The following is a 27067-nucleotide window of genomic DNA, read 5'->3' on the forward strand; positions in this document are numbered from 1 at the left end:
GGGGAGTTCCCTGAGATTTAAATCTAAGTAATTATAGATGTGCTCAGCCTTTTAGAGTATGTTTTATGTGCACTTGATCATAAGGCTCATTGGACTTAGCACAGTAAATCTGCATGCAAGTACTTTTACAGCTGCCTTCCCTCACCTGGGGCCCTCCAGATGGGTTGCATACAATTTCCATAATCCTGCGGCCAGCACACTAGCGGACATTATGAAAGTAGCAGTCCGATGTGTCTGAAGGGCTCCAGGTTGGGGGAGGCTTTTCTGTAGCCACTTCCAGCATCTCGACCAAGAAGGGTTATAACACTCGGTCTTAGTATCATGTTCAGTTACATGTGATCCAAGTCAAAGTTCTATCTTTTCCTAGGATTTTTTTTTATGATAATCTTATGCTTCTCCTTATTTTTCTTTGCTTGTTCCCACTGATTTTTGATTTTATATGTATTTTTTAAATCTTATATTGCAAGCTGTCTTCTGTGCAGTAGCTCTAAGATGAAACAGCAGGCTTTGAAGCAGGCATAATTTTAAACAAATCAACTGAGAAGTTAATCTTGCTGCAACAAATATAGCTTTAAAGATTTAATTGAAAGAACTCAGCATGAAATTAGAGACAAGTAAACTTTATTTAAATATTGTTATTGCGTTAATCTTGCACTGCTATTCCTATTTTTACTGTTGTACACCACTTGGAGCCTCACTGGAGTGAAATGTAGATAAACTGTATAAAATAAATAAAAACAGGCTTTTGTTTTTAAACTTAAACAAGCATTTGATTAAGTTTATTCCAATAGGTTACTTTTTCAGCACTGAAATCCTTGCAACCACTATCTGATTTATTTAACTAGTGAGGTAAGAGGTCAGGTTGCCCTTTGTCTTTCTGATAGGATGACATTAAAATCCCTTTTGCCTGCTCTGACAGCTTTCTCTGGGCTAGAGTTCATATTTAGCATTCATTAGTATTAATTAATTAGCGCTAATTTCATGTCGCTATTAATTAAGAATAGTATTAATTCATTAGCATTAATTTCATGTTGCTGTTCAGCATGAAGGAAATCAGTTGGGTCCATAAGACCTTGCCTACAGTATTTCAGGATGTTCTATACCCAACTGAGCCAATGTGAGTTTAGTCCCCCCCTGAATACATGGAGGCTGGTGTGGGATTCTGTGTGCATTCACTTCGAGGGCTCTCCTGCAAAAGATTTCAGTGCTACCAAGTTAGACTGATTTAGCCAATTACCTAGGGGAGGTTTATGCTTGATATTCCAGAAGCGTATTGGTTTTCTGTTGGCAAGCCTGGCTTATTTCCCAACTGGTTTTTCCACTTTATCAAGATGATGAAGTTATCATTTATTTACATAGTACCATCCCTGTGCATGACATTTTATAGAGTACAGGAAGAGAGGATCTAGCCTTAAAGAACATTCTGCCTAAAGAACATAGGCAGAGTGGATATAGCAATAAACGATCAAATTTCAGTTAGAGCAGAGATGAGCACCCTTTTTTGTCCTAGGTTCACCCTTCTGTTTTTGCTTGAGGAGAAGATGTGTCTAATAATGTTATAAAAATCATATAGATAGCATATAAAAAGTTATCTCATGAGCTGGCCTAAAGGTGAAAGTAGTGGAAAGACTGTCTGTTCTCAAACTGCTGAGCTATTAACTGAGAAAAAGTCATTGTAAACACATCAACCCATGCTGAAATAACTCCATTGGCCTCTGGTCCATTTTCAAACAAAAGTTTAAAGCAGGAATATGTGGGCTACCCAGCAGTTTTAAATTGGAAAACATTTCCCTGTCTTGAATGGATAGATGGCTGAAGCCACAATCTTCTGTGGCATACATTTCATAAACTATAAACGTGTGTCATAGCAGGTCATGCTTGAATAGTGTTTTTTGAATATTTATTCGCTGAAATATTTTTAGTTTTTATTTTAAGTATAAAGCCTCCTAAAATAGCTTGCATATGTTCAGTGAGAAAAAGAAAATAGTTAGAAATAACTTAGTTATTTAGTTCAAATAACTTAGAGAAATAATCAGTCATATATGTAATGTGATTTATATATCATATTCAAACTTAAAACTTTATTGGAATTAATTTTCTTGCTCTAAACCCTTTAAGATCTGGCAACGTTACCAAGTTTTCCTTTATATTATTTAAAATTTTAGAGCGTAATCCCATGAATATTTACATATCTCAGAGGTATTTATTCCTTAATGAGTGTTTTTCAGATTACAATCCAAGTGGAAAAAATGGAGGGGAATTAAAAAAAAATATTACTGGTTAGTTTTAGCATACCTAAAAAAACTGTGTCCTTCGGTATCATTATCTGAAACAGTATTAATTATGAGACTGATTTTAGATTTGACTGGCATTGCCCAATTTCACTTACACTCTTAATTAACTATTACGATAAATTTAATGAAATAGTTCATTTTTAAAATTAGAAAAAAAATCCATAGAAAATATGTAATAGGTGGGAAAATCAGCCATCATCACTGGTTCATAGGGATTAAACTTATCTCTAGAGCCCTGTGCAGCTTGAAATCTGTGTTCAGTAAGATCTTCCACATCAGGTTTTCCGTACGCTAAGACCTTTTGCAGAGATTCTCCTCAAGCAAAGTGTTGGCAGCAATTAGGTCTTCTTAGTTTAAAGGGCAGGATGGAGCAAATTCTTTAAGAAAAGACACTTGAAGGCAGTTGCTCAACTTCTTCCCCAGCAGAGCTCCTTTGATAGCACTGTGATAAATAAAACAATAGTCATTTCAGGATTGAGCATGGTTATATAAGCATCTGCCATATTTCTTTTAAAACTACAGAAGATATAGAAAAGAGTGCTTAGACAAGATCACTAATTTATTTATTTAAAAGATTTTGTACAGCTGCCCATCTTAAAACACAACTCTGGGTGGCTCACAACAGCAATAAAATCCTAGAACTATTTTTAAAAAAACCCATAAAACCATAAAACAAAAACAAAACCCAGGACCTCAGTCATCCCCTTGGGATGACCCAACAACCAACCTAAGACAGCCTCACTCTACCCCGGTGCCTGGGTGAGAAGCCAGGTCTTGATGGCCTTCCAGAAGGCTAAAAGGGTGGGGGCCTGCTGGATCACTGGGAGGAGGGTGTTCCATAAAGTTGGGGCAGCCACGGAAAAGGCATGCTTCTGAGGTCCCACTAGATGGCAACATTTCAGGGAAGGGAGCTAGAGCATGTGTACTCTGACTGCTCTGGTAGAATGGGCAGATACTCTCAGGGACAGGCAGTCCTGCAAATAGATGTGCAGTAATTGTGAATAAGTAGCGGAATTTATTATATATATACCTTCACAGCATCCCTCAGTCGCATGATCACCATTACAGTCAGTATGTGTTGTCCTGTGCCTGACCTGTGGTTTTTTTCTTTCCCTCCTCCCTTTGCAGAGCAGAGAGATTGGAGAGAAAGGGATTGTAAGAAAGTAAGCTGTTTGCTGTTCTGCACATCAAAAGCAATGCAATCACACTGGCAGCCTGGGGCTGAGAGCCATAGGTGCACTACGCAAACAGCTTACAGTACTCTCTTGAAATCTCTTTCTCTCCAACCTCTTTGCTCTGCGAGATGGTGGGGAGAAAAAAAGCAAGCAATTTCTTTAGGCAGTCTCTCCTTTGCCTGACCCTCCCCCTCCCCCACAGAGCAGAGAGATTGGAGGGGGATATCAAGAAAGTAAGCTGTTTGCTCTTCTACACATTAAAAGCAATGCAATTACACCAGCAGGAAGGGGTCAGGCAAAGGAGAGGTTGCCTACAAAAATTGCTTGCTTTTTTTCTCCGTCCCTTGCAGAGTGGAGAGATTGGAGAGAAAGGGATTTCAAGAGAGTAAGCTGTTTATGTAGCATGCCTGTGGCTCCTAGCCCTGGGTTGCTGGCATGATCACATTGCTTTCAATGTGTATAAGACAAAAAGCAGGCACTCAAGCTTTCCAGAGGGCAGAGGAGTGGTTAGGAGGCAAACAAGTATCCTCCCCTGCCCCCAAGGAAAGCAACACAGCCTGGGGAAGAGCAGCTAGGCCCCATCCATTGTGTCAGCCCTTCGAGGTAGACCAGACTTGAACACCAAAGTCATGAATATTAAAACTACAGGAACAGAATCTTGCAACTCTGCATATGCCTCCCCTTCTATCTTTAGGATAGAGAACTAGGGAGGGTCAAGTCTAAGATGCTTTCTCAAATTGCATTCCTGCTTTAGGCTCAGATTTCTCTTATCTGACCACTGCCTTGGCTGTGACTCTTTCTCCTCTTCAAAATGTTATTCTCACAGCCCATTATACCCTCCTCCCCAGGGAAAGCAACACAGCCTGGGAAAGCAAAGCAAGTTATTTTCTTGGCCTGGGCTCAAGCCCTCTTATCTAACCATTGCCTTGGTAGGGGCTCTTCCTCCTGTCCTTCAAGGCCATTCCCTCCTCCCTCTATCCATTGGCTCATGAAGGATGAGGTTCATTGTCCTCCCCCTGCTGAAAGAATCCTGAGCTCCAACTGCCAGTTCCCCTCCCTCATCCTCCCAAGCTGACTGTCTACTGTGTCCCCATCTGTGTGCTGAGTTTTCTGTCTGGGTGGGTTTGTGTATCCAGAGGGGAAACCTTCCATGGGTAAAAGAAAGTGAGGGCAACAAACACTAGATTTTGGAGTGTGGTTGTCTATAGGAACAGGAAAACTGCAGCTGTTTTATTTTCTATTCCTGTGCAGAAAGCTAATGTCTGAAGGTGACTTTCCAAGTTTCTTCCTCAATTAACGTTGGCCACAGGACTTATAACTTCAAGCCCAGCTTTCTTCAGCCTCCTCTGTACCAATTTAGTGTGGGAAAGAAAGCAGCTAAGCAAGCAGAGTTTTTGGATTAGCCTCAAGAAAGCAGCTAAGCAATCAGAGAAAGCTTTTTTTAGACCTACCAGCATTCCTCAGGAAGATTGCTGGTTTTATTTGTAGTAACCAGACTCTTATCGAATTGATTGATTGGTGTGGTGCAGATAATGTTGAGGTGGGGTTAGAGGATGACTGCAAAGACTGGGTTTAAATCCCTCTTCAGCTCTGCAGCACCCAAGATGACTCTGTATTCATCATGGACTTTCAGTTTAAATTGCCTCACAAAGTTGGGAAGACGTATTTCATTCTAAGCTGTTTGGAGAAAGGGCACGTGAAAAAATTAGACAAAGAGGCAGAGAGGAAGTTTTATCCCCTGAAACTTGTGGAAGAAGAAAAGGACATCAGATCCTGAGACATGTGGCGGTACAACTGTAATCTAAAGGTGCCTTGAAACTCTGGAATGTGCAGCTACCTCCAATTTTTGGATTTCCTTTTGTCCTCTGCTTATTTAGTATGAGTTAATGGCATTCAGTCATGGTGATCACCGAGCTGAAATTGGAGCTGTGCTTCCGGGAGAAGAAACTCAGAGGTTTTACTTGTAAGTTTGTCAGATCCCGCAGGGGATTCCTTCCAGAAACATGCTTCTCCATTGCATCACAGATCTTCGGGCCATATATCTTGGCAGGTTTAGGCCTGGTAGCTGCCGGTGTGGTGATGGATATTGTTCAAGTATGTATGTCCTTTCAACTACCTTGGTAATGAGGGGTAGGCTGACCATGAGCATGTATTTTTGATACAGCTGATAGCTAGGTGCAGTATTTGTGCTACCTGCCTGGGGGAAAAGTGTCTTCTGTGAGGATGTCAGAGCTCTTCAGAGAGTTTGGTGGACAGACTGAGTTGGGTGAAAGGCTCTCATTCATTATCAACACCTGTAGTTCTTTCTAAGTGTCCTGGAGCAGATATATTAGGATTGAACTGATCCCAGAACATTCTCATTAGTCACAAACCAGGATATTTTGGGGAAATTTTAAATTACTGGGAAATGCCACATGCAATATCACAAGAGTATTGTGTTCCCAGGATTGGGATTTTTTTTTGTGACAAGGAAGCTACTCATGTTGCCTAGAATCTAAGTGGAAAACCCCAGCAGAGATTATTGTGGAAAAGCTGGGATACAAGCAATTCCTGGTCCTAATTCCTGGTACCCTCAGCTCTTAGGCCAATTCTACCCACTCTTTTCCTTTAAAATTGTTTTGTTTTGTTTCCTTTTCAGCTGACATCCTGCAAACTGGAATTATTCTTAAGGAATATTCTTCACTTGTCCTAATGGGGCCATTTGAAAGATGTGTGTGTGTACATGTGTGTGTAATTATTATCAGTCTGAATCAATCCACTGCAGGTTGAAAGCCTCCTCACTGAAGTTAGTTTATGGAGCATAATCTACCATGCTGGTCCAGTGGGTTAGTGGATAGATGCTTTCTGACTTCCTAGTCTAGGGCTGAATGGCTGTTGCTGGCCCAGATAATTTCCTTCATATATCAGGACTCCTCTAAATAAATAGAACTCTTATCTATGATTACTCTGTTTCAGAGGCCCTTTGAGTCTGATAGCAATCCTCCCAGTGTGTGTATAGCTGCGCTCATACAAAGACAGGATTTGTATGCAAAACATTAGAGTAGGTTAAGTCAGAGTTGGATAGTTGGTGGTTCAACAGGTTCTGGAGGCCTAGCATGTTGTGTGAATCAGATTAACATTTTAAAACATGCTATAATTTATTTGTCTGGCCATAGGAATCATTGTGTTTTGTTAAGCTACGTTAACCTATGTTTTGTTAAATTATACTAGGGTTTAGCATGTTGTGTGAACCCAGCCAAGGAATAATTACTCCTTCACAGAATGCTCTACAGCTAAATACTTAGGGGAAAGCCTCCTTGATCTCAGTGGAATTTACTTAATTGGACTGTGCCATTACAGTATTCTTAGAAACATATATTTCCCTACTTGATTGATAATCAGCAAAAGAGGGTGAAAAGTGGAATGGCAGTACTGTAAATTCAGATTTACTTGTGTATTTAAAATGCATAGGAATATGTTTATTTTGTTTGTTTTTGGAATACTGTAGTAATGATAATCCTGTAGAAATTCTCTGCCGGTTGAGGGGTTTCTCTGGTTTAGAGGAATAAAACAGAAAAGGAAACAGCCCATTAATGCATTATGTATAAGGAATGAAAAAAAGCTTACACTAATCTCTTACCACCACAAACTGCACTTTCTATTATGTTTTTCCTCTTCACTTTCAAGTCATTTATGCAACACACTCTTGCACTTCATGTTCTTCAGTCTAAAATAACTTGGTGCAGGATTGGCCACCAAGCAGATGATAAAATTAAAGAGCTGGCTTATTGTTCCAAGCAAATGGACACATTTCAGCCATGTTGTAAGTAAGCATAAAAAAGAATAAGCCAGATATAAAACTCTTGCTGTGCTGCTGTTTGTACAGTATCCACTTTACAAAGGGCAACCTATACAGTATATGTCACACTTTATAAACTAAATAGTATTAAGTAAAGTATGAAATCAAAAGGTGGAGGCAGGGGAGGAATTTGTTGACTCCAATTTTAAATAATTACAGAGGTCACTGCAAAGTCCATCAACTTGCTAGTGCTACTGTTCATTCAGGATACTTGCCTTCATTTGCCACCCTAATACATTAAAGAACAGCTATATGTCAACATGATTAAGCTATTTACATTCTCAGAATTAATGTATTGGGATCACCTGATTTTTCTGTCACTGCCTGCATACTGTAGATGTCATCTTCTTAAAAAGTCTGGAAGCTGGTTAGAGAATCACATATTTATATTTAGACTCCTTTTCCTATTAGCAAAGTTGCTGTTGCCCTCAAACATCTGCAGTCTTGTTTAGAAGATTAGCAAGCAGATTTACAAAGCTACTTTTCTCAGTTTCAGCAAGATGTAGCCTATCTTTCCTAATACTTACTCCATGATTCAGAACATAAGAGCTGATTAACTAGAACACCAACGCGCTATCCTTTTACGCTAGAATATTTTGGCATGCCTCTTCATTTTATCCTCAAGAGTTTTCTAGTACTGTCTTATTAGTAAATTGTCCCAACTCTGCTTCTTTCAGCATTTTTGATGTTCCCCATGAATAGATGATTTACTAGTCAGAATCTGCAATAATAAAGATGCCTGACAGCTCTTTCCAGCCAAAAGGAATGATTCTGGATCAAATTGCGCACATACATACATACCCATCACACTATGCTGTTTGGGGGTAAGCAACGTTATGCAAAGAGTAGCCCCAGGGTTACAGCCCATAAATACTGATTCTTGCCAGCCATCACGGCTTGGGTCAAATAAGACTTTCTCATAACTGGATGAAATGGATTATCTGGACCCTTTTCAGTCAGGTTTCAGGCCCAGATATGGGACAGAAAGAGCATTGGTCGCACTTATGGATGATCTCTAGCAGAAGCAGGATGGAGGCAGTGCATCCATCCTGGCTCTTCTTGACCTCTCAGTGGCTTTCGATACCATCAACCGTGGTATCCTTTTGGGTCAGCTCAGGGAGTTGGGGGTGGGTGGTGTGGTTTTGCGCTGGTTCACCTCCTTCCTCCAGGGCCGGTCCCAATCAGTGGTGATAGGAGAGGAGAGATCTGCCCCTCAACCCCACCATTGCAGGGTGCTGCAGGGTTCGGTACTCTCTCCACTCCTCTTTAACACGGGGTGAGGTATCAATATGCTGATGATACTCAACTATACATCTCCATCCTGGGTGACGTAAGTGATGCTGTGACCACCCTCTCTTGGTGCCTGGACGCTGTGGGGGTCTGGATGGGGAAAAACAGGCTTCAGGTGATCCCTGGTAAGATGGAGTGGCTGTGGGTTGGTGGCTCCCGGGTATCTGGGAACTTACCATCTTTGACTCTGGATGGGATTGCACTGCCCCAGACAGATCCAGTGCAGAACCTGGGGGTTCTCCTGGACTCACGGCCCCTGCTCAAAGAACAGGTGGCAGCCATGGCCAGGGGAGCCTTTGCGCAGCTTTGTGTTGTTCACCAGCTACACCCTTTCCTGGATCGAGAGTCCCACCAGTCAGTCACTTATGCCCTAGTCATCTCCTGTATACACTACTGTGATGACTTGAACACTCGACTTCCCAATTAATTATGACTCATAAGCTTTTGCTTATAAATCTATTTTAATGGTGCAAAGCATTCAGTACAGAGAAAAAATTGCAAATGAAAATTCCTGCACGTTTCTATAATTAAAAGTATCAGTAAAGTCAAATTCCCCCCCACTGCCCCCTTAGGTATGCGCCCCCTCCTTCTCATGCCAGCAGATGGCCATAACGGTTCTCTGTGGATGACCTTGGTGCTGAAAGATAGTCCAGACAAGTTGATTCACACTCCAACAATGCTCCCACTCCCTGCTGGTCGACTCGCAGATTGACACGGAATGCAGCAAAATGGATGCGAGTACAATAAGATGTTCTGGGAACATTTGATTGGGGAGTATGACACTACTGCAATGCACTCTACATGGGGCTACCCTTGAAGAGTATCCAGAAGCTACAGCTGGTGTAGAATGTGGCTGCACGAGCAGTCTTAGGAGTCCGAAGGAGGGTACATATAACACCATTGCTGCATGAGCTTCATTGGGTACCAGTTTGCTTCCGGGTCCATTTCAAGGTGTTGGTTATCACCTTTAAAGCCCTGCATGGCATGGGGCCAGGTTACCGGAGGGACCACCTCACCCCCGTGACATCGACCCATGCCACCCGGGCAGGCAGAGAGGGCATGTTACGGACCCTGTCCATGAGAGATTGCTGATTGGCAGGGTCCAGGAGGAGGGCCTTCTCTGCCATCGCGCCTGCCATTTGGAATAAGTTACCCCCGGAGGTAAGACAGGCCCCCACTCTCCTGGCCTTCAGGAAGGGGGTTAAAACCTGATTATGCCACCTTGCTTGGGGTGGGAGGGGGATAGCCATGCATGGAGGTGGTTGGCACCGTGATGGTGCCAATGGTAAGATCTTGATTTGCCATCTTGTATTTATATTTTTGCATTTTTATATTTATATTATATTACACACACACAAAGTATTTTTTTAGGTATATGTTATTTTTATTATTTGTAAACCTCTCAGAGTCGTATATGAGTTGGGCTGTCGAGAAGTTCAATAAATAATAAATAACGCTTTTTAGTAAGATAGATGATAGATAAGGTTGTAAGCCTAGTTGAACCGGTGCAACATGCAGAATTACCTAACAAAAACAACCTGTTTTGGCATATTTGGGCCAGTTTGTCACAAGGGCAACTAAAATCCAGTTGTACCCAAGCAAACTCACATTATTTTGTGCAAGCTTCCCTAATCCAGAAACTATCTTACAAGCTATCATACTGTTGCCCACATCTCACCAATTTGATTAAGAATTTAAGGTGTGTGTGTGAGTGTGAGAGAGAGAGAGAGGGAGAGAAATTTCCTTTTTTTGAGCAGTAGATTGGCTTCCTTCTTAGCTTGCTTGGTATTTTCCACCAGGATCTGATTTTTGTTTTTTCCATGCTATGAAAGATGACGTGGTTTCATGTATTTAAAACATCATTTATATTTCAAGAAGCAAACTGGCATTTTGCACTGCAGGATAGGTAAATTCACCTGCTTCTGAAAAATGATCCAGGGAGAGTTTTAATCCTATATTCCTCCAGACTGCCTGGACTGGTCCAGTTTGCACTTTGTACAGGTACAGGGACTATCTCCAGGACAGCATGTCATACAGTGGGTGACCTTCTGCTCAATGTATAAAGTCTGATTTTTAGAGGATTAAATCAGCTGACCATCAGAGCCTTGGTTGGAGACTCAAGAAAAAAGCTTTCTGTTTCCTTTTTCTCCTCTCACCAGAGGCCTGGAGAGAATGCAGCTGCAGTGCTACAGTCAAAGAAGAAGAGAGGGCTTGGCTTACTTTGGCTTCTTTTGTGATTGTGGTTGCTGTGTTGGATCTATAAAGTGAAAATACAGCATTTAATGGCCTTTTTCGTGATTCTGAAAAGATCTCAAATAGTGTGGATAAGTGGAAAGAAAGGTTGAACGATGTAGTTGCAACTACCTAGTAAGTTTCCAGGATACTAATAAACGTTTGGTCCAATAAAAATAGTTTGCCTTCAGTTTTGTTATGTATTTTTATAGGACTGTCACAAGAATGCTGGCTTATTTCAGTTTTCTTTATTAACAGTTACTTAGGTATTTAGTAGGCAGTTTCAAAGGTTGTATTGATGGAGGACCTCTCCACACTGAAAAGCAGCATACAATTCAAAGCTGCTGGGAAAGTTATGCAGTACAGTAGTTCAAAGCTTGTATGAATGTGCATGTTACAATTAATATCACAATGGATTAATGCTTGCTTCTCTCCCTTTCAGCACTGGAAAGTATTTATGACAATCACAGAATTATTTATTCTGATTCCAGCCCTGGTTGGTTTGAAAGGCAACCTTGAAATGACCTTGGCATCTAGACTTTCTACAGCTGTAAGTGTCCTCTTCAGGTTGTGTGTTTAACATACAGAGAAGGATTCAGAGCTCTTCTTTGGCAAGAAAAGTATTGACATGTCATCAACTATCCAGTAGTGAAAAATGGATTTGCATAGTAATAGGTGGCTCGATAGTTCTTATCTGCTTATACAGGTTGGACCTGTATATTTTACTTTCCTTGGTGGTCATGAACAGCATTTCTGTTAGAATTGTATTTCCTGTTTCCCTACTATACCATTGAAAAGCATTATATTTTGGGGATCCAACAATATATTTAAGAGAGAGACAGAAAACATGTCAAAATCTAAATGTGCCCATTTTCCACACACCCCTCCACATCCTACTTAGTGTCGTACAAGATTTCTCCTGCAGGAAATAGGTCTTTAGTACACAAGCTTCACCTAATTAATAAATTTGTTTCTCTGCAGAAAAAAGTCATAATTTTATTGTGGCCTCTTGGTGCAGTTCTTGATGTTGGTGCGGTTTGAGGGAGCCACTTTAGAGATAAAACCACAAGGCCTTGACCCGGTTCTACAGAAAGACAGGAGTGAAGTTCTTCACTATTATAAATGTGATCTCTGCAATAGAGTTTTTATGTGCCCTACGTAATGTAACAACATGCTAGATGTAGTATTTACCATCCATGGTTGTGAGAGGGAAGGGTTATTAACAATCTCTCTCAGAGATGAGTATGGAATTCAGATACCTTGCAGTTGTAACTCCTGATTGTGTGCACCAAAATGTATTCCAAACTGGGCCACAGTCCTTGAAAATCTATTTTTATACTGGTCACATTGCCAGTTGGAAGGAAAAAGAAATCCATTCCCCACAGGCATAGCTGTAAAAGTTTTTCATAAATAAAGATGAAAATGAAAGAAACCAACAGCAGTGCCCTGGCACCATCCTGGCAAAGCATAGGTGCAATTTTATTCCCTTCCCTTCCCTTCCCTTCCCTTCCCTTCCCTTCCCTTCCCTTCCCTTCCCTTCCCTTCCCAGTAAGATTTAAATTGTGTCTTCTGTGCCTTTCAGGCTAATACTGGCCGGATGGATAATACACAAGAAAAATGGAAAATGGCTATCTGCAACCTGGCCTTGATTCAGGTAGGCAAATCTAAATTTTTGATGGAGACTTTTGGATAATACTAGTCAATTACAGCCCCTGGAAAATTGAGCCGGTGTACACGTCCTACAGCTATTTATTAACTGTATCATTCCAGAAATGGAAGTCCTGTCTTTTCTTGTGCAATCTTGATGATTGTTGTTTCTTAATGAGGCTGCTGTTTATTTATGCATTTTAGGGGAAAGGTCCAGGGATCACAGCTTTTATAACATTTCTGTTTCCAAGTATTTTTCCCTACTTTTTTTTTCTTACACAGAAATTAAGCCAAGAGGGAAAGACAGAATAATTACATATTACCTCTTGATTGGTGGCATTAGGAGCTATCAGTCTGGAAGCACCAGATACCTACAGCCACAGGTCTGTTAGGTATTATAAGACATTGGACAGGCCTACACAGAAGATGCCCTTCACTAGCCCAGAAAATGATACTTCCTATCACTTTGCAACTTATCCCATATCACTCAGAAGTCCAATTAAGCTTAACAGTTTAAAAAATAGGTCATATGACTCATACACCAGTACTTTTCATGTTTGTGAAATGTCCTGTTTTACCAGAGATATCGAGGTTCCTCTAGCGATTCAGTAAAATTTTTATTACACAGAAATAGAATTTTGGATTACATTTCTCTCAAATCAATACCCATTTAATCAAACACACAAAAAGATACGTCATTAAGTATAAAATATTGACATTAGCAAAAAATATTAATTGATTTATTAGTGTGGCTATCTAATTATTTTGTTAGTTACAGGGTTTAATTTATTAGTTCATGGATGGGGAAATCTGTGCTCTCCCACCAAATATTGCTGAAGTGCAGCTCCCAGCATCCTGGAAGTGAATTGTGACAAGTTACAGTTCAGTAGCACCTGAACAACTATAAGTTATAAATTTAAGGTTCCAGTCACATTATATGCAGATAAGTCCTTGTTGCATTCCAGACATTTAGTTCCACACAACCTTCTTAGATGAAGTTTTTAATCTTTTGTTGCTTAAGGAAACATTTGTCAGCTGACTAAAAATAATTGCCTAAGGTATCTGTTCAAGAGAAGCCTGTGGAGGGTGAAATTCATTTCATGTGTTACAGATTGGCTATTTCACACATGAACTTACTTTCACAAGTCTGTCTGAAAAGTAGCTCTGTACAATGAAAAGAGTAACTGGCAGAGATAAAGTGAAGGACAAAAACACATATTGCTTTTCTCTGCTTGAAAAGCTTAATCAGCCTTGGGATGATGCTGTTGGGGAGACTTCACACATTAACGAGTCACCCGCGGTAGATGCTTACGCAACGTGGAAGAGAGACCTGCAGGAATGCTTCTGGGCTGGTCTCACACTACAGTCTCTTGAGATGTTCTGTTCTCCATTGTTTCTGCTGAACAGGTACAGGCCACCGTGGTAGGTCTTCTGGCATCTGTAGCAGCCGTCCTTCTAGGTGCACTCTCCAAGGGGTATTTGGAGCTGAGCCAAGCAGCTGTGTTGTGTGCCAGCAGCCTGACAACAGCATTTGTAGCTGCCCTCTTCCTGGGTGAGTTGCTGTTGTTATTTTAACTCTCCTGATTTCTGGAATACCATTATTTCTAGCTGCCCCTGCTTTTGAAATTTTGTTTCTGCTCCTCGCACAAACAATTCGCAGCTGGCTCCTGGTCATTCTTCCATAACTATTTGTAGCCAATCTGGACCCTTCCCTTGGGAAGGCACTTGGACTGTATCATTAATAAACAGGAGCGTGGAGGTACCTTACCATATACGTTAACCGGCAACCTATTTCTAGGAAGCTGCCTTGTGCTGAGTGAAAGAAGACACAGCAAGCTGCCCTACTAGTGGGCCGGTGTCAGATTCCTCCGACCAAAAGGTTCTCAGAACCCCTTATAAGAGCATCTTCCATTGCTTCGTTATCACTGGGTAAGACTCTCTGTCGCCAGATGGGAGGGGGTGTTGGGATGGAGTGTGAATTGCATTATTATGGCTAGAAATTTATGGTGGTACACTTCAAGGCCAGTCAGTAGAGATACACCAGCAACACCACCTGGATGGGAAGGGGGGTGACATACTGCCATGGGAAGAAGGAAAAGAAAGCAATTAAGGGAATGTAGTTTTAAATGTATGTTTTAGCAGGAATTCTCCATTCGCAGCTTTACTCTTGTCCTGATCATTTCACTTCATTAAAACAGTTAAAGGACCCAGGTCTCCTGACTGTCATTGTGTGAATGCTTGAATGAGCCAGGGCTGACATTAAGCTGCAAATCTAAGTAAATTTGAGAACTCTTCCTGGGGAAAGTTACCCAGTTGAGAGTTAACGAAAAATGCCAAAACATGGAAAAACCAAAGTGAAGGAGCCATCGCCCTCAACCTCCACCAAGCGGACAGTGCTGTACACCAAGGGAGAAGAAGATAAGGTTGAATCAGCAGAGAGCTCTGGGAGTGGAGAAAGCAAGTGTGAAGTGGAACCCTGGCTGAACACCACAGAGCTGGAGAGCACACTCTTCACCCTCGACTTTGCGAGAGAACCCGAAACTCCGGATATTATAGTGGAAGAGCTGCAGATGGGACCCGTGCAATCCGGCATGAAGGAGGTAGAAGGGAGAGTACACCCCCCCCCCCCGGAAGCACAAGTGAGAGTGCTGAGCCCGGGGTCTCGTGGAATGGCAACAGAAGGCCATGGAACCCCACAAGTAATTTGGGGGTTGGAGGCGAGAATGTCAGCCATGGAAGTGATGATGCAGCACGTATCGAAAACCCTCAACACCCTAGCCTATCCATCGGGGGATTTCTCCACCCAGGTCTCCAGGGGGGCATCACCGGATCAACGAGGCTGATGCCGCACGGTAACCCCCTAAGTTAGTTCGACTCACCAATCAGATGGCAGAGGAGCAGAGGCCATGCGGAGAACCAGGAGGGATCGGTAGGAGCCCCCACGACAGAGTCAGTGCACCTGGGAACCCCGAAGGAGATACAAGTCAAATTCAACGGCGACCCCAAGCAGTTGGCGTTTTTCTTGACCAACGTATCCATTTACATGCGGGGGTTTGGGACTTGTTTCCCCACCGAATACAAAAAGGTGAGCCAAGTTGGAGTGAGGCTTCACGGAGCCGCGGTAGACTGGTATGTACAGCTGCACGATGCCATGGCACTTGAACTTTATAACTTAAGAGAGTTCATGAAAGCCCTGAGGAAGAGGTTTGAAGACCTGCTAGATAAGATGAGGGCGAATTGGCCATCCAGCAACTCAGGCAAGGGGGAAGAGTGTAGCCAAGTATGCTATGGAGTTTAAAGCCCTGGCAGGGAAAGTCATAGATTGGTCAGAGACCACCATGATTGACTATTTCAAGGGTGGCTTGCAACCGGAGATCCTGCAATGGGCGTTACGTAGAGGAGACCCCTCCACCTTAAAAGAATGGATCTGCCTAGCCGGAAAGGTCAAGAACACCCGGTACTAATTCCAAAGGCAACTGAGAGTGCAGGCAGCGGGGAGGAATACCGGGGCTCCGGGCCAATTCCCCTTTGCCCAAAGAATGCTGTTCCGCGAGATGAAACCAAGGAACATGCCTGGAAGAGAGGCGGCTGTTTCAAATGTGGCAAAGACACCCATCGGGCAGCAGAGTGTCCACACAAAGGGGCGGAGGCAGTCAAATCGGGAGCGAAACCAACCAAGACCCCACCACCCAAGCGCAAGGGAGCCACGGCAACCACGCTAGCCTGCAGAGACTGGAGCCTGGCTCACTGCTGGAGTCAAGTGAGGACTCGGAACCAGAGGAACAGAAGCCGTTGGGAAACAAATTTCACCTGTTCTAAATCGCACCTGCGAGCAGGTGGAAAATCCTGGGCACACCATGCCAGCTGCTGAGGAGGAGGAAGAAGTCCCACTGGTGAGTGATGACTGCCCCATATTGCTGATCAGGGTGGAGTTAAAAAACTTAAGAATGCACCACAAAGCCAATTTGACAGCTATGTTAGACTCTGGGTGTAAGTAAAGGTAAAGGTTTCCCTTGACGTAAAGTCCAGTCGAATCCGACTCTAGGGGGCGGTGCTCATCTCCGTTTCTAAGCCTTGGAGCCGGCGTTGTCATAGACACTTCCGGGTCATGTGGCCAGCATGACTCACGGAACGCCGTTACCTTCCCGCCGAAGCGGTACCTATTGATCTACTCACATTGGCATGTTTTCGAACTGCTAGGTGAGCAGGAGCTGGGATTAACAATGGGAGCTCACCCCGCCACGCGGTTTCGAACTGCCGACCTTCCGATCGGCAGCTCAGCAGTTTAACCCGCAGCGCCACCGCGTCCCATGCAGACTCTGGGTGTACTAAATGCTTAATGCACCCCGCACTAATCAACACATTGAGCCTCAAAACTAAGAAACTTAAACAACCTATTGTTTTCACCCAGATGGATAGTTTCATTGCCCATGGGGGTCCAGTAGAGTTTCGAACTGAAACCATCGTTGGGGGGTGCACAAAGAGACATAGCAATTTATTGTGGCCCCCATAGCGAACTATTCAATCATACTGGACTCCCGTGGCTAAAAAGTAGAAAACCCCAAGTCGACTGGGGAACTGGTTCCTTAATTTTCAAAGTCGGGGTTAGCAGCCCCCCCACCGCGAGTGCACACGCAGAGGGATGCCCAGCTGGCAGGGATATTACTGAGTCAGCTGCTGGTGGGGAAGCCAGGGGCAGAGGCAGCCATACCCAGTGAATATGCTGATTTTGCAGACGTGTTTGATGAAAAGGAGTCAGACCAGTTACCGCCCCACAAAAAAACTGACTGTGCCATTGAAATTGACCCAGAGGCTAAGCTGCCTAAACCAAAAATGTACGCCATGTCAGAAACTGAGAAAAAAGTACTCAGGGAGTTCATCGATAAAAATTTAACCAGGGGATTCATTGAACCAGCTAACTCCCTGCTGGCAGCCCCAGTGCTTTTCAGAGTGAAAAAGGATGGTTCCTTGAGGCTTTGCGCCGACTACCACAGAATAAATGCCATCTCTGTCACCAACCAATATCCTCTGCCTTTGATGAAGGATTTGTTATCCCACCTGTCAAAAGGCAAAGTGTTCACCAAACTTGATCTCAGGGAAGCCTACTTCAGAATCCGCATCATAGAGGGGCTGAGTGGAAAATGGCTTTCAATTTCCCTTTAGGGTCATACCAGTATAAGGTTCTCCCATTCAGGCTGGCTGGGGCACCTGGAGCCTTTATGCAATATATCAATGAGGTCCTACATGAGCATTTGTACAAGGGGGTCTTGGTGTATTTGGATGACATTCTAATCCATGCTGAAACACTAGATGACCACATCTGTCATGAGTAAGGATGGCGAGCAGGGGGCTCCCATCCAGACTGTCAAGCGCATGCGTAGCACTGATGAATTGTTCAGCCATTCAAAGAGACACAGATTGGGACCGCCTTAACCCTGGGGGGTTATATGTCTGGGTTTTCCCACGCTTCTTCAGTTGGAATCCTAACAAACTGAAGAAGCGTGGGAAAACCCAGACATATAACCCCCCAGGGTTAAGGCGGTCCCGATCTGTGTCTCTTTGAATGGCTGAACAATTCCTCAGTGCTATGCATGCGCTTGACAGTCTGGATGGGAGCCCCCTGCTCGCCATCCTTACTCATGACAACATCCCACTAGTTAGAAAAGTCCTGCAAAAGCCAAGGGATGCCCAGCTCTATGCTAAGCTTTCCAAGTGTGAGTTCCATAAAAATCAGCTAGATTACTTGGGCTATCGCATCTCCACCAATGGCATTGAGATGGATCCGGACAAAGTACAGGACATCAGGGGTTGGGAACCACATTGCACCAGATGCCAGCTGCAAAGTTTTCTAGGGTTCGCAATTTTTTACAGACAATTTATCCCCCAGTTTGTGCAGATTGCACTCCCCTTGACAGACTTGCTTAAAACAAAAGGGAGGGGGAAAACTTGTAATGTCACTTCTCCAGGAGCAAAGCTTGTTTGGTCAGAAAAATGCCAAGCTGCATTTGAGCATTTAAAAGCTCTTTTCACAGCAGAACCCATATTAGCCTACCCAGACCCAAATTGCCCCATCATCGTTCAAGCAGATGCCTCAGATTTGGCTATAAGGGCGGTCCTGATTCAAAAAGATGACAACTTGTTCCCTCGCCCTTGCACTTATCTCTCGCACAAATTCAATGACTCTGAACGTAATTGGCACATATGGGAAAAAGAGGCTTTTGCGGTCAAAACTGCCTTGACACATTGGAGGCACTTGCTAGAGGGCTGCAAACACCCCTTTGAAGTCTGGACTGATCATAAAAACCTCCAAGCTTTACGAACTCCCAGGAAGTTAAATGGTAAAGAAATTCGCTGGGCACAATTTTTTAGCCGCTTTAATTTTACCCTTAATTTCCTTCCTGGGAAAAGGAATTTTCTAGCAGACACTCTTTCTCACCTTCCCCAATACAATACCACGCAGTCAGAAGTGGTAGACACAGTTTTTTTCCCAAAAGCAGCTTGGAATGGCTTGCGTAATGTGCAAACAAGTGGCAGCCAGGAAAGTAAAAGTACAGCCAGACCTAAAAGAGGAACTGCTCCAGGCGCTCCCTAATGATTCTTGGCTACAATGTAACAAAGCTCAGTTAACTGAAATTGACAACGTCTTGTATTGCAACAACAAATCTACGTGCCTGAAACTGCGCGAAACAATTTTACACCATTCCCATGACAGTAAAACTGCAGGACATTTTGCTTTCACAAAAACCCTTCACTTGATTTGGTGGCAATTTTGGTGGCCCTCCCTCCGCACTGACGTGTGCACCTACATCACCTGTTGCCATGGATGCGCTCTTTCAAAAAGAAAGGGGGGGAAATCGCAGGGGCTTTTGCAGTCGGTCGCTTCCCCCAAAGCCCCATGGAAGGAAATAGCCATGGATTTTATTGTAGGCTTGCCAGGGAGTAAAAATAAAACCGTTATTTGGACTGTAATTGACCTTTTTTCAAAACAAGCCCACTTCATTCCTTGCGCCAAAATTCCAATGGCCCCGCAACTCGCAAAAATGTTTTTAACTCACATCTGTAGGATCCACGGATGTCCCGACTGCATGATCTCAGACCACAGCATCCAGTTCACTGCCAAATTTTGGCGCTCTTTTTTAAAATTAATTGGCGTTCAACAATCCCTCAGCTCGTCTAACCATCCGCAAACGGATGTATCTACTGAATGAGCTCAATCTACTCTTGAGCAATTCCTCCATTGCTACATTAGTTTCCAACAGGATGATTGGGTTGATCTGCTCCCCTTTGCTGAGGTTGCTTACAACAATGTGGCTCACCAAAGTACTGGATTTTCCCCCTTCTGCATTGTCTATGGCCAGGACTTTGTTCCAATCCCTGAGCTACAACTCCAGGCTCTCCCTGATTGTTCAGTGGCTGACTGGGCTGCTCAAATTGCAACTGACTGGCCAGTCATTCATCAAGCCCTGGATCATGCCCACTCCACCTACAAGAAATTTGCTGACCGACACAGACGCCTGGAGTGGAAAATGAAAGTGGAGGGACTTGGTTTATCTTTCCACCAAATTCCTATGCTCCCAGCAACCTTCAAAGAAATTGGCACCTAAATTCATTGGTCCTTTTTCCACTGTTAAAATCATTAATCCTGTAACTGTACAATTGCAACTCCCTTCCACTCTTAAACGACTTCATCCCGTTTTTCATTGCAGCTTACTTAAACCAGCTCCCAAGAATTCTAAGTGGCACCAGCCTGCACCAACCCCTCCACCCATCATGATTGATGGCCATCAACATTTCAAAGTCAAAGAAATCCTGGACTCTCGTCTCTATCGCAAAACCTTGGAGTACTTAATCAAGTGGAAACACTTTCTAGACCCTGAATGGGTTGATGCAAATCATGTGAATGCTCCCCTTTTAACAAAGAAATTTCACTTAAAGTACCCTTCCAAGCCCTCTCCTTACTAACAGTTTTTCCCTCCCTTCATTTTTTTTTCTTCTGTATTAGGTTAAACATTTTCGGGGGGGGGGCGATATGTCAGATTCCTCCGACCAAAAGAACCCCTTCACAGAACCCCTTATCGGAGCATCTTCCATTGCCTCCTTATCACTGGGTCAGACTCTCTGTCGCCAGATGGGAGGGGATGTTGGGATGGAGTGTGAATTGCATTATTATGGCTAGAGATTTATGGTGGTACACATTAAGGCCAGTCAGTAGAGATACACCAACAACACCACCTGGATGGGAAGGGGGGTGACATACTGCCGTGGGAAGAAGGAAAAGAAAGCAATTAAGGGAATGTAGTTTTAAATGTATGTTTTAGCGGGATTTCTCCATTCGCAGCTTTACTCTTGTCCTGATCATTTCGCTTCATTAAAACAGTTAAAGCACCCAGGTCTCCTGACTGTCATTGTGTGAATGCTTGAATGAGCCAGGGCTGACAGCCAGACCAGTGGTCCATCTGGCCTGGTCTCACAGGTACACCTCTTGCGATGCGGCTCCCCAAAGCCATGGGTGCAGTTCCAAAAGACCTCAATTGCAATATTCAGTGTGACAGCAGGGGAGAAAAATACTTGAATGCACAACCCTAGGATCCAACCAAATGACATTGTTAAAGTAAAGTAACCCTCACCTGAATGGACACTCACGTTTGAGAGATATTTTTGGTTGTGCACAAGTGATAGGAACACTATCACTGACAGATATATATTCTGAATCAGTTCCATAGAGATAGGAGCTACCATTTTCCATTCTTCTGTATCTTTTGAAAATACTAATATCATACAAAATGAATCATTTTCTCACAGAATGGCTCCTTTGTGTGCTTGCAAGCAGCTTCAGCTTAATGGCTTTATGCAGGGATTTTTAGGAAAGCAGTCTCACCTTCAATTTATTTACTCTTTACTCAAATCTTATATACCACCTTCCGTTGCTTCTCCTGGGATCACTTATTCTGCTTTGGCAAAACTCTGCCCATGTCTCAGATTTACACAATTCTTGTTACTGATGTTTCATTTTCATTTTAAGACTTTTTTTCTATCCTGTCAGGATTATGCGTCCTTATTCCTGAAATATGGTTTAATCATAAAAGTGTGTTGCTCCAAGACATGTACAGGTCTTCCACAAGAGAGCAGCATAAGACTTTTTAAAAAGAGGAAGAAATAAGCTGTTATACTTCACATGAGAAATGCTGGTGTATAAACACAAAGAAAGAATGGAGCAACAGTGTTTTAAGGTGAAGGCCCACTTTTTTCTGGGCTAGCAAGCCAAAGAAGTGACAGAGAACAAATTTTGGGGAGTGCATTACAGCTTTATACCAGACAGGATGTGTACAGATAAGATTGTTGTTCTTCATCAGGTCATTGAGAAACATTTGAGATAAAGTTTATTGTGCATTCATTTGTTGATTTAGAGAAAACATATGATAAAATGAGTAGTCTTGAATTATGGGATTTTTGAGCAAGCATAAAGTTGAAAGTTGGATGCTGAATGCAGTAAGACCAATGTATGAAGGAAGTAAAGCATGAATAACAATAAATGGATTTCTCAGCAAATGGGTAAACATTGAGCAGGGAGTGTGACAAGGATGTATGATGTCCCTTTGGTTATTTAATGTATCTATGGATTATTTTTATTTATTTATTTATCAAATTTCTCTGCTGCCCATCTCCTATGAACTCTGGGCGGATTGATTAATTAAGAGAGCCAGTTTGGTGTGGTAGTTAAAGGTGCTGGACGAAGACAGGGGAAAGCTAAGTTTTAGTCCTCCCTTGGGCACAAAGCCAGCTGGGTGACTTTAGGCCAGCCACTCTCTCTCAATTGTAAAAACATATTGGCAAACCACTTTGAAAATGTTGCCTAGAACACTGCATGGACCTATCTGTGTAGTCATCAGGAGTCAAGGCTGACTTGAAGGACCATGACAACAACAACATAGATTAATGTATAAGGAAAGCTAGCTTTTTTTTATTAATAAATTTTATTAGGTTTCAAGAGAAGAATAAAAACTACACAAAAAACACAAAAAACTACAAAGAATAAAAAAAACTAAAAAGGTACAAAAACACAAGAGATTTTTTTTTTTCAAATTTACAAAAAGATGTGGCTTCCAACTTTTAACAGCAAGGGTATAGAAAAATTTCCATAATCAATCTCTTACTCTATATTAAACCAAAACCACATTATTTCTATAAATCATTCCACTTTGGCACATAATAAAAATCACTAAGTACAGTTACTCCTCCCCCTTACATTAAAATTAAAAAAAATCATATAGACCTCCTAAACATCTTTCTCCCCTCCAAAAGATAACACATATTTAATTATTCCCTTCCTACCATTATTCTGTACATTTCTGTCTACTAAAATAAGAATCAAATTAAAAAGCACATGTATTATCAAGTACAATAACAGAAAATCTAAGAGTTTTAGTAATCTTCCATCCAAGTTAACATTTTTTTTATTTTTTTACCCTAATAATCTTAATCCAAATCTTCAAAAGCAAATGACATCAATCAGACCCTTAAAGCAAACCAAATAAGCGTCTTTGAACCCTTATCTGACTTCAAAATAAACCAGAGCATTTACATATCCCCACAATGTACACAGAGCTTTTCTCTTAAGAGAATCAAACAGCCCAACTGCCCCCCTCAAACATTCCAACTTCTTTTCATGGCATTCCACCAGAAAGTCAATCTCACTTATGGCTTGCAGATCTCTCTCTCCCTTAAATTTCTCCAAGTCCACTATCCGATCTTCATCTAGCATCTCAACAAAAATTCCAATCTCACTCTTAAAAGAAACATTTATGTTGCTGTTAAATTCCTCAGTTTCATCCACCACATCCCCAACCTGATGGCACATTTTAAATCTCATATTTTCCACTATGTCCTGAATATGTTGCATAAAAGCTTGGTAGAAGTCAGAAGAAATCTGTTTAAAATCTTGGTGGAAGTCAGAAAAAACCTGTTTAAAATCCTCCATGTCTCACGCAATATATTATGGCGCCCCCAGGAGCTTAACCAGTGAAAGTGGAGGATATGAAAAAGTTCCAAAATGTATTTATGCAAACAAAAGTGAGATAAACAGACAGTTCCCAAGGGAAAATGAAAACAGAAAGCTGAAGGTTCAAATCAGTCAATTCAATGTGTAGGAAAATGTTAATATCTTCAAATTTAATACAAAAATAATAATAGGAAGACAATTGTTTACTCTCAGTCCTCCTTTATATTTGGAAGGAAAACAAATTCCAAAACTTAAAAAAGATTTTTTTAAAAAAAAGTAATCCCAAAAATAATGATAAGCAGCAAGAGAGCCAGCTTCTCCATGCTGTAGAAGGCCTCTCTTAGGGTATGCATACTTTAAAAAAAAAAAACATAAATTGGTGATTTAGAAATGGGGTGGCCAGCCTTAGTGTCCCTTTAAGGCTACAGCACGGCTTGGAAAGTGATGACGTCCCCGCCTCCCGGGTAGCTCTTATCAGCCGAATGCTGTTTGCAATCTTCTGGCTGCAAGCAGCCATCCAGAGGACAGATGGGGTGATTCCAGGTGTTTTCCTTTATCCGGAAAAAATTTCTGGGCTTCAGGAGAACCTGCCTGAGCCTGAAAAAAGTTGCTGCAATGTCAACTCTGCCTGCTAAGCCCACGGGTACAGCTGCTTAGTCCACCATTCCCCACCGGAACCCTGGGTCTCAAACAACAGGAAAGCTAGTGAGGATGGTTGAAGAGTGTCAGTTGGGGGATGAAGATACCTGTACTTTTTGTACGGAGACAATGCTGTGGGTTGGCTGAGAATTGAGATGCTCTGCAGCAAATGATACAATAAGAAATATGGATCTGAAAATTAATTTATCAAAGAACACGGTTATTCTGTTTGACAAGGAAAGCAGTGTGAACCATTGCATACTGTACATAAATGGCAAAAACCTAGTGCAAGTAAATGAATTTTATGTACATTGGTAGAATGTATATTAAAGATGGGAAAATGGATGGAGAAATTTGAAGACAAGCAAATGTTGGTAGAAAGACAGTGGGTAGTATGTGGTCTGTTGTTAGGAAAGCACATTTGTGGGAAAAAACCAAAAATGCCTGAGTACATGAGTGTGCTGTCTGCTTTGTAATATGGAATTGAGAGTTGGAGATAAATGCATATCATAAAAATAAGCTGAATGGGGTACTAAAGAAGTATGTGTGGTAAAATAAGATAGGATCAAGAATGAATGGGTGCTAAATGAATGTGGATTGAATACAGAAGTGAGTAATAGGTACACAAGAAGTACACTTGATCATATAGAGAGAATGAATTAGAATCAAATATCTGAAGAAAGAGTTGAATGGGTCTAAAGGAAATCAAAGTCTAACCTAGTCATGCTCTGATGAAGTCGATAAGATAGTTAAAAAGAAAGAGCTGAGAAGTATAAAGAATAAAATGCAATGTATGAAACAATGTATGAATGTGATAGAAGCCAGGATCTATTAAGGATGGGAAGTGGTAGCCCTTCAGATGTTACTGAATTGCGGTTCCCAGTGGCCTAGCCAGCATGGTTCATGGAGAGGACTCCTGGAAGCTATAATTCAGCAAAGGATCCTTTTTCCATGGCATAACTATGCAGTTGTGGAGACTCTCTTCCCCTGTCCCCCAAAATGAGTACATTAAGTAATTAATATACTCATTTTGCTTGGCTTTTAAGTTTTGCAATGTGAAAAATGGGGGTGGATATTTTAAAAATTATGCAGAATTATTTACAGTCTCTGCTGATACTTTCCAATTGTCACAATGACCTCCTTTTGGAGCTCTTTTTTTTTGTCTATTTTTTTTCCAGTTCCAAATCTGTATTATTCTCTCATCTCTCCATGCTTACAAGACCCTGGCAAACCACCCTGTTGCTTCTAGCAATGTGGCCTCTGGGAGAGCACAGAGAAGTCCTGGGGCGTTCTGAACTTCTGATATTTTGTAGATTTGTTGGAAATTTTCTAAATCTGTGGTGTATCTCTTTCCTAGGTTTGGTGATGATTGGTGTGATCATTGGAGCAAGAAAGGTTGGGATAAACCCAGATAATGTTGCCACTCCCATAGCTGCAAGCCTTGGAGATTTGATTACTCTTTCCCTGCTGGCTGGCATTAGCAGTACTCTCTTCAGATACACAGGTATGTTAGAGAGAGAAGCCTAGGAACTCGGCAGCAAGCTCAGTACATTACAAAAGAGTCTATTTCCGAATAGCCATCCGTATCAATGGGAGATGCCTTGCTAGGCTGAATGCAGTAGTGGACAACTTTCTTCTGTCTGGAAAACTCACTGAAGACCGTAGTTCATTCATTAAAAGGCAGATAACCAATGCAGAGAAAGTAAGGTTCTTTGACCAGTAGAAACAACAAATAAGCATCAAAATTCTTGGGCTCCAAATATCCTGGAAATTATCTAATCCTATCTTAGTAAGAATAGATTTCTGGGCCAGTATAAGCTGTATAGAAAATAATATTTTGGCAGATTTAAACTGGCAAACAACTTAAAGCATGTCCAAATTCCATCTTCTCTTCAGCTTTAATTAGTCTATCTTTACGGCAAGACACTTTATATATATGTAAATCAGCCCTATGCCATCCTTCCTTTATATGAAGCATGAAAGTGTCTTATTCTGAAGTGGTAGAAGCACAGGTAGATGGTTTTGAGCGACCTAGAAAGTACTTTGAAGGCTGGCTGGATTGTAGGCTTGTATTTTATTTTCAGGCTGGTAATTTTTTTTTTCTTTAGAAGAGTATAACAATAGCAGGCCAAGTTATAATTTGAAAATGAGAGCAGATCATATGGGCTACTTGTCGCTACTAGATCCCGTTCTTTCTTTCAAAGGCAGCAAACATGCCACATCTTAGTAAAAGGAGGGGACATCGTAATGCACCCCTAGTACCACACTCATGCATTTCAGAGCTCAGAGAGCTGATGTGTAATGAGATGTGACCCAAAAAACACATTGATAAAACTCCCTGGATAACATGGGATAGGCCATTTCTCTCAGCCAGGCCTACCTCATGAGTTGTTCTAAAAATTAATTTTGGAGACAATCTCGTTCCCTACCCCAAGCTGCTCCTGGAACACATATTCTGCAAAATATTAAAACGTTGAAGGATGCAAAGAGTTATGGTGTTCTGTATCTCTAATAATAGAAGAGGGATTTGAAAAGTATGTAAACAGTCCTGCTACCAAAAGCCGAGAGCTTGTTTGGGTGTCTCAAGCGTTTTCCCCCTTCCATCCACCACTCATAAAACAAGCAGAGATATCCAGCCCTTCCACTTGCTTCCTCAGAATCAAACTGCAAGCTCCTGTCCCCTGATACTGGATCTTGTCAAATTCAACCTTGCTTATTTTTAAATTTATTAAAGCTGTATTTCTTTTCTGGGTACCTTGCTTTATGATGAATGCAACTTTGTGATTTCATCCTGCTGGCTTGAGGCTTTGACAGCATCTTTTGCGGAAAAACGAAAAGCACATTTCCAGAATTATTCTTCTGCCACATTAACTGAAGATTGTGTTGCAACTAGCCCAGCTTTGGGCCAATTTCAAAGAGCAGATGCAGAATCTTATAAGAAAGATTACTAGCG

At 42.0% G+C, this 27067-nt stretch overlaps 1 protein-coding gene across 3 annotated transcripts in view; it reads left to right on the plus strand.

Annotated features, from left to right (window-relative positions):
- Positions 1 to 27067, plus strand: part of SLC41A3 (solute carrier family 41 member 3) — a 40154-nt gene that overhangs the window by 2495 nt on the left and 10592 nt on the right. For 2 of the 3 annotated variants that reach the window (XM_063291681.1, XM_063291680.1), the window contains 4 exons: positions 11272 to 11379; positions 12412 to 12483; positions 13884 to 14028; positions 25472 to 25618. In XM_063291681.1, coding sequence (XP_063147751.1) covers positions 11272 to 11379; positions 12412 to 12483; positions 13884 to 14028; positions 25472 to 25618 — 472 coding nt within the window. Of the gene's footprint in view, positions 1 to 5330; positions 5564 to 11271; positions 11380 to 12411; positions 12484 to 13883; positions 14029 to 25471; positions 25619 to 27067 lie in introns of those variants that run through there. The other variant, XM_063291683.1, reaches the window with a different exon arrangement.

The sequence above is a fragment of the Candoia aspera genome, chromosome 2 (assembly GCF_035149785.1).
Source record: "Candoia aspera isolate rCanAsp1 chromosome 2, rCanAsp1.hap2, whole genome shotgun sequence".
Classification (NCBI taxonomy): Eukaryota; Metazoa; Chordata; class Lepidosauria; order Squamata; family Boidae; genus Candoia; species Candoia aspera.